The following is a 14,617-nucleotide window of genomic DNA, read 5'->3' on the forward strand; positions in this document are numbered from 1 at the left end:
AATACTCGTTAAGTGTATGTGCTCCCAAAAAATTGATAATGTTACAACTAGTTTCTTCAATTGTATAATTTTTAGTTCAATTCGATTGTTGTCATTAGTTTGTTAATTTTCCAGTTTTTTGCAATTTATTTGAGCCCGAAAGAGATACACTTAATCAATTATTTAACTAGGTTCCTTATTATCTTCGCCTAGCAGTTATCGACCTGTCTTACACTAGGTCATGTAAAAACACATTACCCAAGCATTTTAATGTAAATACTGCTATTAACTTAAGTCTCAAGTTTTATTATATGTATTATGGTAAATAAATTGTATATTTTCCATGAATCCGTGTCGACTTTGTTGCGGTTTTATCTTGTCCTAGTATATGTCATTTACTTTCGACAATTTAAGGGTTTAGTAGTTTGTTGCTGTTGCATGACAAAACAATGTTAGGAAAATTATATTTAGGCATTAATTATGATAGCAAACAAAGTGTGGGTGGTGGAGTGACGATATCCGCTGTCTGGCTAGCGGTGCTAGAGATGGAGCACCACCACAACCACATATACCAGCGTGAGACAAAGTTTGTATTGTGTTTCTTCGAGTGAGTGAGGTTACCGGAGGCCCAATTACGGCACCCCAATCTCCCCAATTCCTGAATACCCAACAATTCTCAAATTCCTGACTTCCAAAAGGCCGGCAACGCAATTGTAACACTGGTGTTTCGGGTGTCCGTTAGCGACGACGATTTGTTTCCGAGTCAGTACTTTACTTCAGTTTCAATTATGTCGTACAGTTACTATATATTTATTATACTAGGCCCAAATCCAAATAATATTCTATCGACTCAACCATTGCTTTAGCAACCAAACAAGGAGGTATTTAAACCTTGAAACTGTACAAGATTTCAGTTTCTTTTCCTTAATGAGGTCAGTAGAGAATATTTGTAAATCCTGCCTCATCTTCCCACCGGCACAATGTTGCTGACGACACCTGTTTAACTTCGATTACCATAACATGCATTGTGCTACGGCGAGACTTGTGATCAGGTTTACTGTTAGGTCATTCATCATCTTATAGGTACTAGGTACTAGGAACCTTCTATTTGAATCCTAGCTGCCTGGGAATATATAGGTAGGTTTAGGTACACCTGTGGCTTTCGATGTTTATTTCAGAGTTATTCTGTTTAAAGTTTTAATGAGGCTATAAGAGGAATCCGATAAAGCAATACTCGTGACTAAATTACGGTCTCTAGTTGAATGAGTGAATAGAAAAAAAGTATGTAGGTAAGAGATTTATTTTTTAGTATACTTATATAAGAGGATGATGTCAGTGACCATGCATTGAGTTTTCTGTTCACCCTCGTCTAGCTGTAATTTAAATAGAGTAGTCTTTTTGTAAGGGGAGAAATCATCCAAAGAGTTCTCCCGCCTTGAGTGCGGTGAAAGGGAGTGTCAGACTCTAACTGACTAAAAACTATCCCGTTTCTACTCTTGTTCTTCGAGCCAGAGCCCCGGTAACCCACTAAGTAGTCCGCAGCTTCAGGTCGAGCAACAGCCCTACTGGGCCCCATCTGTGGTGGTCTGATAACTCTTTGGGTCTGGTTCTGGTCGGGTGGCGAGCTACCTTTGCTCGCCGTCCGCAGACCCGCACTTATGGTGGCCGGAGATAGTCGCGTGAAACAAAATAGTCTACGGGGTAGTATACCTGTTTCCCCTCATCTTCCAACGTTAACAAGCGTATCTTAATCCATAGTAAATCTGCAGTAGCAGTTTAGTTAATTTTATGACTTGATGACTAATTAACACCAAAGATAAGGCAATCAAGAAAGATATTCCGTTAGCCAGTAAAAACAAAATTATACAATAAAATTGATAGAAGTTTATGTTACAATTACAATACATAAAGTAATGCCATAGGTACCTGCTACTGTTTACATAGGCTTTAGAACTAGACTGTTTACTTATATACATACGTATTTTATTATGTTATTGTTTGTATTATTTACATTCAGCCAACTAAGGTATAATAAATACAAACAAATGTGTATTGTATTTTTATTTGCGTAACAACGTACCTAAGTGTTTATATATTAAGAGAATTAGCTTCAGCCAGCCCATATACCTATAAGTATATACATAAGACACTTATTATCCCATTTCCGTGGGACAATAAGTGTCTTGTGTTATTCCATTTACATCAGAACTTAAGACAGGATATGATTTACTCAAGTCACCATTCCCTGTGTGATTGAAAAACATATTTTAAATCCACGTGGTATATGCATGTAACTATGACCACACTAGCAACAAAAGCAATATAACACAGCATTTTTAATTGACGTCAGTAAAATAAAGCTGAAAATCGTGCCAAGAACAGCAACTAATAATCTAACGCAATAAAACTGTCTCCAATGACTTTCAGAGAAAGAAAACTAATGCAAATAGACAAAAACATAAACAAACAACATAGCAAACATACATATATATATTACGTTAGTATACTTTCAAGTTCACTGCAGTGACTCATGAATTTCCGAGCGGTCATTGGCACACGACCTACCACAACGATGCACATTGTTGTACAATGTACAATTTGTATACTTTTCCTTTATTTCTGTAAGATAATCGTTTCTAGAACAGTAATGGTTGTTGTATAATTTCTTTCTCTCTCTCTCTCTTAGTATTTCTTTGACCGATAATCATAACATGTAGGTGTTTGATATAATTCTTATGTTGTTGTGTAAACGGTTCATGATCCAGAATAATAAGTTTATGTGGTTTCATGAAACTATAATAAGGTCGCCGATTTATACCCTAATCCCTTTTATCTAATTATTCTATACGATGCACTTTTTAGTTAATATTTTCTTAACAATGTCCCGTTCTATTTAATTGTAATTTTCAGTATTGAAATAAAAATAGATTTGAATTGATAGATGATAAAGATAGATTAAGTGTGGGAGAGCCATGCTTCGGCACGAATGGGCCGACTCGACCGGAGTACACCACGGCCTTACAGAAAACCGACGTGCTTGTGTTTTACAGTGTGAGTGATGTTACCGGAGGCTCAATTACTCCCCTGCCCAATCTTCCTAATCCCCAATTCCCCAACAACCCTTAAATTCCTAACCCCCAAAAGGCCGGCAACTCTCTTATAACGCCTTTGGCGTTTCAATTGTAATTTCAGTTTAATACCGATGAATTAACTGTTGTAAATAATAATAAGAACGAATCTCTTTCAATAAATAATAGTTCTTGAATACCCAAAATTTACTCACAAGTTCATCACGACACTTAACCCTTTGTGCTCTCATGAAACACTACGATGACTCAAGGCGCACCTTCCACACACATATACAAGACAAACAGCTTCATATAACTCGCCAAACAATGAAAATATGAGAAAACTTATATAAAACTAAGCTTTATAATAATTACGCCACAAATAATTATGCCCTAGCAAAGAATCGAACTAAATAAATATACATAATAGTGGCTCTCTACAGCAGTCTATGCCAGAGCGTGGTGCGCGGGAGACGTTTCCAAAAATGTGCTAAAAAAATAATAATTTTCAAACAAAAAAATATTATTTTTCCGTCCTAAATAATTATGTGGTGTATATTATAAACTGTTTTAGTTAAATGTTTTTTGCAACTAAATTTTATTAATATTTTTTTTAAATTGGTTCTGTGATTATTTCGTTTTTTTTTTAAATAGAGTCAGTGATATTCTAGAGGAGAAAATGTTTTGAATTTTTTTCGTGATAACAGGTAAATATTTTTGACATCATTCACTTGATTGAACTTTAAATTACTTATGTGTTTGACATAATTTACTTTATTGATGTGTTCATAATTATGTGGAACAGAATCATAATTTAATGTAGATTTCTAAAGTAAATAACTACAATGATAATATATAGGACTTCGGAAAGAGGTGAAATATTATGGGTACATATATTTCACCTTTCTCCCATAATATTATCATATTATGCGGAAAAAAATTATACACCGTCAATCTATCGTTCGCTTTTATACTAACATCATGAAATGTAGAGGATTTTAAACATCAGACTAAAATAATATACTTTCACAATAATCAGATAGATTATTGATATATCATTTTATGAAAAATTATTATGTATGATATATTATTTTATTCAACTAACTAAATTTTTAACATTATTAATTTATCAACGCGATTAATTAATTTTGTAATTAATGTGACCTGAGTTATTAAGAAATTATATAACTGTCTTTGTTTCAAAATTAACTAGTTAATGCGTTTATAATAGATTTGCGATAGATTTTTAATCTACATATTAGTGTCGTTTCACGTTTTATCCCCTGAAGGGGTCATCGTTGGTGTTATAAGTCCCATGTTATAGAGGGTGAGCCTATTGTCATGTACTGAAAACAATTCCAGACTCCGTTCTACACTACTGAGAAATTTTTCCCTTACCCGACAGTCAACTGTTAACTAGAGAGAGTTAAAATTCATATTCAATATTCAGAAATATCTATCTAACCTGATCCTACCTTTTCTACTGATAAAGATACTAAATGGGCATAGTTTTGCTATCTACAACCAGATATGCATGTCAATTATCAGGAATACAGGAATGCCATTTGAAAGCAAGGTCCGTTCACATCTGAGTCAGGATTCAATAATCAGATAGTCAAAAGCAACCCTTACCTTATCTATATTAGATAAATTAATTATTATGTTATCGGCTCACCCACGTAATTGTTTGACGAGGAACTCGACTAGGTGCAAGCCGATAACATAATAATTAATTTAGTGTGTCTCATGAAAGTTATAATAAACCTCTGTTAGTTATTTATTTTTAAAGAAAGATTATAGATAAATAGGAATCTTAAGTACATAGGCAATAACAATTGCTAATTATAACAAGCAACTATTCCAGAGAAATAGGAATCTATAATATTTACAGTATAACAGACATTATAATATACAATTGTTAATTTCACAAGCCACTATCGTATGACATGCTAAATTGGACTAATTAAAGGAGCCATATATTAAATATTCGCTTCTTCCAGCTTTCCCATGGGATATCAAGTAGCCAATCTATGTGTTAATCTAAATCATAATCTACTTCTTTTCTAAATTTCATCTCAGTTCGACATGAAGGAGTAACAAGCATACTTAAAAAAATCCATTTATAATATTAATAGGAATCATACATAAATGCTGATGGTGAAATGCTATTGTATGGGTAGGTAGATGAAATAAGATACAAAAAAAAAATACATTGTCTCGCGTAGGTCTACGTTCTTATCAAGGCTTAAATGCAGATACATATATGTATCTGAAAACGTTAGGGCATCAAGCCCTTTGGCACAAACAGTAAAATCTAAAAAATATATGTATATTTATTTAAAATTCTCTACATTTACATTTTTAAATACTATACATACAAAATAAATAAAATAATATTTAAAAATATAAAAATAGGAGCCGACCAGTAGCGGGAGCGTGGTCCAAGCCACCGGTGGTTAGGGCTCCAGAGACAGAAACCTCCTCACAATACGTGCCGTTTTGAGGAGTACTGCCTTCTGCATCAGGCCTTTGATCCATCCGCCCAACCCCAGCCTCCTAAGGTGGTTGTCGAGGCTGTTGGGTATTATTCCGTTGGCCGACCAAAAAATAAAATAAAAGAAATATAATAAAAAATATTATTATTATTGGTGCTGATAGGTAACCCACGCACTGATAGGTTAGAAGTCGTCCTCTTCATTTTTTTCATGTCTATAAATATGTGTAGTCCCTTAGTTACTCGTATCTTAGTAGTTAGTAAAAGGGGAGGATGAAATTTCTTCATTTATGTAAGTAGGTCTCCAGTTTATGGAAATGATTATATTATAATGAAGCTCTGGATATAATCGGCCTTGAATAATAATTTACGTATTAATATAGACTCAATGAATATTCATTAATTTAGGTAGTATTTATCTAACGTCTGTATATTATGTCGCCACCGTAAGTTCGGGTCTGCGGACGGCGTGCAAGGGTAGCTCGCCGCCCGACCAGAACCAGACCCGTGCGCGTAGCGTTCCGCGCGTGCTTCAGAGGGCCATCAGACCACCACAGATCGATTCCAGTAGGACTTATGGCTGATCCGAAGCTGCGGACTACCTAGCGGGTATACCAGCCCGAAAAGCAGGAGTGTATTTAGTCAATAAAAGTTTGACATCTAGTCCAGAGTCTTGCAATACACAGATAAAACCTGTAAAATATCGTTAGGAAAATATTTACATACTCTTCTTTTATTTGATTTTATATTTTAAAAATATATGTGTACTTAAATATAAACTCAATTATAATTGTTTCAGGGTACAAAAAAGTTTGAAAATGACTTCAAAATCTAACACAAAGCAGAGTGGACGCGGGGATGTAGTAAGCAATAGCGTTGTCAACATAACAAGCAATGAAGAAAAAGACAGGATATATACTTATGGTGAAGCCATCAACCTCGCGGGTGAGTAGCCAGCTGTATGGTTTCAATTGATTCTGTAGTAGGTATTTAGAAGCCTAGAGTCCTAAACTTTGCCTCGATGATTCAAAAATGATGGGGATTTAAAAAGGTTACATTATTGATAATCTATGAAGAGATTTGTCACAGACAGACAGCATATATAATGAACCCTACATTCATGAATATACAACATTCACATCGACTGCACGGTTGGTGCGGTGGCTGGGCAACTGGCTGCCGTGCATCGGGTAGCGGGTTCGATTCCCGCACGGAGCAACTCTTTGTGTGATCCACAAATTGTTGTTTCGGGTCTGGGTGTCATGTGCATGTGAACTTGTATGTTTGTAAACGCACCCACGACACAGGAGAAAATCCTAATGTGGGGCAACGTTTTTTTAAAAAATAAAAAAAAAATAAAAAATAAAATAAAACAAACTAAAGAGGTTTTATATCCGGGTAAAATAAAGTTTAACAGGGTTTTCAGAGACGTTCCTTTAATCACATAGTTTGGTGCGCAAACTGAATTAATATTGTATGTAGTACCTATATTGTGCGTGTTTCTAAAAACATTAAACCCATTTTCTATTAAACAGAAGAATAACTTTTCACATCGGAACTTGGAACCTTAATCTAACCTAACCCTGTATTTCTCCCTATTTAGGCAATGGGTCCTACAGCCTAGGTCTCCTAGCGACGCTGAGTGTGTGCACACTGGCGATGGGAGTGGACATGTTCGGCTTCTCCGTGGTGGTGAGCGGCTGCACCTGCGACTTCGGGCTGGACATCAGCCAGACCAGTGTGTTGCTCTCCATGCCTTTTGTTGGTGAGTGCTGTGATACTTCGAAACGAACCTACGGCTACCAATGTGACTTTTCAGCGCCGCATTAAGCAAGTGTGGTGATTAATGCTCAAAACTTTTATGTTATTTATATTGTGCAGTATTTTTTTCCGAATTTTTATAAAAGATAAATGTTTATATTACTTTTACTTTTGCTTTAATTTTCGATTTGCATCGTGCCCGGTGCAAAATAAATATTTTTTCTTTCTTTCTTTCAAACCTTCTTCGTGCGAGAACAGGCATTTGGTCAGCAATGCCCGCTTATAGGCTGTTAATGTGTGCAACTGATGATGTGTGAAACTGATTTATTTAGCTTCCCTTGTTTGTTTGGGTCTTTAGTCATTAGAATTTTACCCCCGTTCCTGATGACAGATGGATCTCTTGGTACACACTCTTATTTGATGGTCTTACAATATATTATAATCTTCTTGCTCGTTCTTCTCCATTGGAATCTACACTTTGGAAATAACAAATAGCTTCACTAGAGGACTGACCGACAGACAGACATTTTGTTTTCATTGTATCAAAAGTGCCTACCCGGTCTATTTGAAAAACTGCCTACCCTAAAAATAGACCATTTGAAATGAATAATTTTGGCATAATGGCTAATATTTTCCACAATCTATCTTCATTATGGATATCAAACAAAGGAACTTGGTTGGTAGAATGGAACTCATTAAAACCGTTTAACATAAAGGTATTTTTAACATATTAGGTACTTGTTTTGTTCTGAGATACTCGCTATACTCTAGGATATTCTTTAGTATTATGACTAACGATTATGGTAGTGGAAAAAAACAGTGTCCTGATTGATTATTATGATAATGATGTAAAAAATAACTGCCTCTTTGGACAATTGTTCGCGAATATGCCTGCCATCAAGCCAACATACGCCAACCTTGTCTAAACATAAATCAATTAACAGTGTAGCGTAGCAAATAATTGTTAAAACACATCTGCTGACGTCATTTATTGAAAACTTAACAAACCTGAAAAGAACTAACTATGTATAATAAGAATCGCTTGGTTTTTTTCCGTGACGGATTTACGCATTTTCTAAAACAGGTGTTGAAATGTGGTGTGTGGTTGAAATCAATACAATAAAAATACCTATTGTACGTGACATGAACATTAAATCTTCAAGAGAGTTCCTGGATGTTTCTACAATTTATACTTAATAAGAATGAAATTCAACACTAGCTGCAGCACATCCAGAATTTCAAAGAAAACTATTATTTTCAGGTCCCATAGTAATGGCGTATCCATGGGGCTATATCTCCGACACCCAGGGTCGGAGGAGGAGCCTCCTCATCGCCATGTGGGTCAGCTTCGTGGTGTCCACCATCGGAGCCTTCTCTCCCAACTGGGTGGTGATGGCTGTGCTGAAGTTCATTAGTACTAGTTTGTAAGTAATCAAAATTTATTTTTTTTATTCACTGTAAAACCTAATCATGTACCTGCTTAATATCATTAGTACAGTAATTAGTACTAATGTATAATCTAGAGCATACGATTGTTATGACTATAAAAACGAATGAAAATAATCTCAACGTACTTGGTCGTTGTGCTAATCTTGCTGCAATACTAACTCTAACGTAGGGTAATAATTTCAATATCCCATTTTCTTAGTCCACGAATCCCCAACCATTCTCCTAACCCCCAAAAGGCCGGCAACGCACTTGTAACACCTCTAGTGTTTCAGGTGTCCATAGGCGGCGCCGATTGCTTACCATCAGATTATCCGTTTACTGGTTTACCGGCTTAACCCATAAAAAAATATAAATTTCAGATCGTATTTAGAGAATAACCAGCTTCCACATTATTATTGAATCTCAAATATATCTAGATAGATCTTAGCTTGTAAACACAAGACTGTATGGAAGTAAGTAAACCGCTACCGTCAGATGAGTCAGTGTGTTATGTCTTCGTAAGACAATGCACACATCACAATACTCCATCTACTTTAGTAACTTATTTGAAGAGATCGACTTTCCTGGAATCACGGCTGATGTTTATCAATAGGCTCGTCTTCTCTATTTCTTGCTATATACTATAGCATCAGGAGATGTATATACTATACATCTTTATACATCTTCTGATGTTTTCCGATGTATTATTCAAGACAGTTTGTTTCTCCGAAATCTACTCGACCTCATTAAATTGGTGCTTTTCTGGTTGGAATCTGGAATAAATCCTGGTTCAAAGGAGTTGCAGCATTTGGGAAAGTGGTGTGATAAAAAATTTTACTAATCAGACATGAAGTTGGAAGACACTAGTTACCGTGGGGCTCCGGAGCAGGTCGATTAAGAGGACGTTACAGGTATTGAGGGTGGCCACCGGGTTGGTTTTAGTGAGGTATCCATCCATCCGCACACAGAACACAGGGAAATTACAATGATACTAAAGAGTTCAGGACTAACAGCTACACCATGTCGTTTGTAGATGCAGCTGTGCCCAATCAGCTTCATACACGTTGCTGGGAGAATCCTGCGCGGAGAGAGCGAGAGACGCGTACATGCTGATCATGACCAGTGTTCTGGACTTCAGTCTGGCTGCTTATGTTGGTAAGGACACTTGTTACTATCAAAGTCAAAGGCAAAGCATTTATTTTGATTAATTGACTGCACGATTGGCGCGGTGGCTGGTCAACTGGCTGCCGTGCAACGTGTAGCGGGTTCGATTCCCGCACGGAGCAACTCTTTGTGTGATCCACAAATTGTTGTTTCGGATCTGGGTGTCATGTGCATGTGAAATTGTATGTTTGTAAACGCACCCACGACATCCTAATGTGAGAGAAAATCCTAATGTGGGGCAACGTTTATTAAAAAAAAAAATCCTAAATTAGGCACTTATGAAACCTCAATTGAATTGTCCGTCAGTCTGTCTGTCAGTGAAGCTAGGTGATCGTTCCAAAGTGTAACTTCGAATGGAGAAGAACGAGCAAGAAACTCCATCGTTCTTCCACTCTTTCTTTCAAAGCTTAAAATTGGTTGTTTAACACAAGATCAATAGTTTCTCACGCATCAAGTGACATAATTAGTCCTAGCTAATTTTGCACGTTTTATTATTTATTCCAGTGGTAGCTTACTTCATCCTAAACCTAGACTTCTCCTACGACATGGGTTTGATCACGTTCACTCCCTGGCGTCTCCTGGCACTCGCTCTGGCACTCCCCCTAGGGCTGGGAGCCTTCGGGACTCTGTTCTTCTACGAGAGTCCCAAGTTCCTGGTCAATGTGCAGCGGGAGGACGAGGCAATAGAGAACTTGAGGAAAATGTGGGAGAGGAATAATGGGAGAGGAGATAAGTATCCGGTAAGTTGTCAAGATTATTCTTGTCATGTCAGATAGAGTTATTCTGTTCGATCTTGAATTAAATTCAGTAGCACTTAAATTATTGTGACCAAAATAGCTACAAACTTGATACTTTATAGAAAAAGGCTATTTTCAGTACTGAAAAATTAAACATGTGAATAGCAATAGAACTATTGCTTATCTGAGCTTATGATATTCTAGTAACTATAGAAATATTTAATTTCAACTTAATAATATTTTTGATCGAACCACACACATAATTGTGATGATTCTGATTTTTTAGGTAAAGAAAATAATCCTAAATGAAATAGGCAACGAGCGTCGCAAGGATGTGTCCCTGGTGCAGTCGCTGTGGGAGCAGATAGTGCCACTCTTCAAACCTCCGCTGCTCTGGAAGAGCATCATGCTGTACTTCTTCACTGCTGTCATATTTAGCACGTAAGTTCAATTCTGGTAACACTTCAAATTTATAATTGCAAATGTCTTGGTAGTGGCTACTGATGAGAAGAAAAGTCATCAGAAAGGTTTTAGTTTAGTAATAGTCTGATAGTCCCCTTCACATAGAGGTATTGATAAACCAAACGATAATTGCTCAATACAATTTTCGTTATTCATGACTGATTAATTAATTATATTATAATCTCCGGATTATCAGTATAGTGCGCGCAGAAGTAGTTGGCTGCTCACGTTTTGCTTCTAGAAGGACATTTGATTTTTATTTATTCTTTTCAATAATTAAACAATTATTGTTCACGATATCAAGAGATTGGTCATCATTGACACATATTATATGCGTTGCAAGCAGTAGGCAAACCGCCCCCTCACCACTATCGCCACGCGTAGTTCCGCGCACCATAAATACCTATACTTACTTTATTTCGTTAAATAGTCCCATAATAATTATCCTTCCTGTCTTCCAGTAACAACAGCTACTTCATCTGGTTCCCGTACCTGGCGGAGAAGTTCGCAGCCGGCCTGGACTCCATGGCGCACTCCGAGGAGACCGGCCTCTGCAACCTGATCGTCAGCAACAACAACCTCACTGATGCCGACGTAAGGAATATAGGGACGCTTTATCATCTTGGTAAATGATGGGGGAAAGAGATAGAAAGATATGTTGAGTTGTGATATGAAACATAGTACCAGATTTTGAACATTCATTGGTAATTTAGACAACTATATAAAAATCTCTGAACAAACATTTTGATGCACTTAATCTATTTTTGCTATATGAAACTAACCAACAGTGCCGGCGTTAGGGGGGGGCGACATGGGCCGATGGCCCAGGGCGACAAAGTCTGGGGCCCCCCAGCCAATAAAATGAAAAACCACTACTAACACTTGATATTGCTTCCCTCAAGTGGGCGCCACAATATTTTCGCCCGGGGTATCAGTGGCCCCTACGCCGGCACTGCTAACCAATACAATTTTTCTCTGTCTTTCTGTCTATTGGTTTTGGCTAATCTCAGAAATGGCTCGATCAATGTTGACGGTATTTTTTATTAGCAGGTAGCTGATAAATTAAGGAGTAACTTACTTTTATTTTAGAAAATTGGAATAAATAAAATTAAGTCATAAAATTCATAGTCTACGCTGACGTAGTATATAAAAAAAAAACCATAATTCACGGGAGCGAAGCCGAGGGCATCAGCTAGTCTGTAAATCATTCAATGTTAGATCAATGTCTTCTATTTTTGCAATGACATGCACGCTATGAACTGTACGCTATCAACTGAAATATAAATATATCATGGAAACGTGCTACTAAGCTAAATTAGAAGCTGTAGGTATTTTTGTAAAAATATAACTGCTTTTTGTCATAAACCAATCCAATTGGTGCTGGAAACAATTCCAGGAATTGTACTTTATTTTAACTAAGTAAAATTAAAAACTGCAAAATGGCAACATGTTTTATCATTGCGCCAATTGGAGATCGAATCGATCGATCGAGATAAAACAACACTTTCATTGTAATGACACCTACATAACCTCACGCCTATCTCCCATGGGGGTAGGCAGCAGTGTAATGACACCTCTTTCCTTCTAATTCACAGTTATACTAATTTCTAATTAATTTTCTCCACAGTTCGAATGTAAATCAACAATGGACATCAGCCTAGTGTGGGCCAGTCTAGCACAGGGCGTCACCTTCGTGGTGATCATGCTGGTCATCACGAAGCTAGCCTACAGGAAGAAAGCCCTGATGATCATCGTCATGACGTTCTCGGGGCTGTCAGCCGTCGCTGCTTCTCTTGTCAAGGATAACCTGACCAGTTTTGTCATGTTCTTCGGTCTGCTGACGAATGAGCTGTGCATTGGCATCATTTATACGTATTTTGTGGATATGTATCCCACTTCTTATAGGTTAGTCAAATTATTTTAAGCTTATTAAAATTTCTTCTGTAAATTACACTAGGTGTCTCTCTGTTCATTCCAATTGTCGAACGTAGCCACTATAATTCTGATCTTGATAATAATTTTACTATCACGACAAAAATATGTACCTATGCAGTTAAATTCAGTTGTTCATTTATTCTTTTTTTAACGTTGACACGCATGCAGTTTCTTCTGTATCGTGGGTGCGTTTACAAACACATAAGTTCACATACACATGAAGAAACAAGAATTGTGGATCACACAAAGAGTTGCTCTGTGTGGGAATCGAACCCGCTACGCGATTGCCGGTTGTCCTGCCAACGCGCCAATCGCGCAGTCCAATCAGTATTGTCCGTCGAAAGTGTCTTATTTCGTGATGATTTTATGAATTGTCATAAAACGTTTTTGATTAATGTTTTTGCAACATTAGCAATAAATCACAAAAGAAAAATCATCTACACAAATAAGAAACTCACAAAAATCACCTAAACACAAAACATTGCTCTAAACTTTTTACCTTGGTCAATTCTTTGTCCTACAACATTGCTCTATTATTTCCTACAGGGGCATGGCAGCGTGTATCGGAGTGATGGTGGCTCGGCTGAGTGCTCTCGGCGGGGTCAACGTCCTGGGAGCCTTCATCATGACCCACTGCACCACCATGTTCTACGCCTGTGGGGGTCTTATGTTAGGTGGGTACTTATAAAAACATAAGTAGATAGTTTTGGTTTATCTTCTGTTTTGTGTTTCATCAACAATCTGAGACAGTTTTAGGCTTTGCCATCATCTGTGAGCTTGACAGTAGAATTTAAATTTAACTTTATCAGACGATTTTTGTTGGTAATTAGGAGACCCTAGGAAAAATAGATATTGTAGATTGGACTGCCTTGTTGGTTGAGTGGTGGACAAAGTATTACTGGGCTTTTTTCAGTCCTTCGAAACTTAGTAGTAGCACGGAATCGTGCCTGGTATTTATGGCACCCATGACTTTGAACACAAATGGTAAAAAGTGGGTGTATATTGAACAGTGGCATTACGTGCCGTAATGTGTACCTCTGCCTACCCCTTCGGGGATAAAAGGCGTGACGACAAATGTATTTTTCTCTGCCGCCTCACATTACCTCGGAGTAACATGTTGTATAACATATCAACGTGTTTGTTTCTTTGTTACAGTTGCAGCCGCATTCTCCTGTCTATTACCGCCAGATATACGGAAAAAGTAGTTAAATATTTTATAGTTCTAACAGTATTCTTCTATTTTGTAAGTTTTTGTGTAAATAAAGATGATTCCAAAGATTTATTGCATTTTTATTCCCGACGACGATGAAAAAAAAATCCACGCTCCTTCCTATTTTCTAACAGGCAGTCCTATACTGCAAAAATGTTGCCAATTGTCCACATTTTATTGTGCCTAATTTTTAACCTATCGAACTTCACCTTTTTACTTAAAATATCATTGGATTGGACCGATTTGTTTTGTCACAGTGCACAATCACATTACGGTTACTCACGTAAATTAATGGAGAAAAGCTCTACTAGTTTCGAGTGACAGAGTGACTCTTCATCATGAGCAGTACGTGCAGCAACTGCGCAAGCTGCTCAATGTC

General features: G+C 37.1%; 1 protein-coding gene across 2 annotated transcripts; it reads left to right on the forward strand.

Annotated features, from left to right (window-relative positions):
• Nucleotides 1-2,950: 2,950 nt before the first annotated feature.
• Nucleotides 2,951-14,306, forward strand: LOC118270037 (uncharacterized). Of its 2 annotated transcripts, none has more exons than XM_050706735.1 (11): nt 2,951-3,030; nt 6,341-6,486; nt 7,145-7,306; nt 8,564-8,726; nt 9,764-9,885; nt 10,399-10,634; nt 10,918-11,072; nt 11,555-11,687; nt 12,721-12,998; nt 13,575-13,702; nt 14,184-14,306. In XM_050706735.1, exons 1-11 carry the CDS (start codon nt 2,966-2,968, stop codon nt 14,231-14,233), a joined length of 1,638 nt encoding a protein of 545 aa, XP_050562692.1. In that variant the 5' UTR covers nt 2,951-2,965; the 3' UTR covers nt 14,234-14,306. The 2 variants fall into 2 exon arrangements, with proteins under 2 accessions (XP_050562692.1, XP_035441372.2); XM_035585479.2 differs by lacking the exon at nt 2,951-3,030 and adding an exon at nt 3,440-3,754.
• Nucleotides 14,307-14,617: the final 311 nt, after the last annotated feature.

This window comes from Spodoptera frugiperda, chromosome 30 (genome assembly GCF_023101765.2).
Source record: "Spodoptera frugiperda isolate SF20-4 chromosome 30, AGI-APGP_CSIRO_Sfru_2.0, whole genome shotgun sequence".
Lineage (NCBI taxonomy): Eukaryota > Metazoa > Arthropoda > Insecta > Lepidoptera > Noctuidae > Spodoptera > Spodoptera frugiperda.

Excerpts from the sequence above, each read along its gene's own strand:
- LOC118270037 (XM_050706735.1), top strand. The coding sequence starts at position 2,966 with ATGGGCCGACTCGACCGGAGTACACCACGGCCTTACAGAAAACCGACG. Across the intron at positions 7,307-8,563 it reads GCTCTCCATGCCTTTTGTTG|GTCCCATAGTAATGGCGTAT; the intron begins GTGAGTGCTGTG and ends TATTATTTTCAG. Across the intron at positions 11,688-12,720 it reads ACAACCTCACTGATGCCGAC|TTCGAATGTAAATCAACAAT; the intron begins GTAAGGAATATA and ends TTTTCTCCACAG.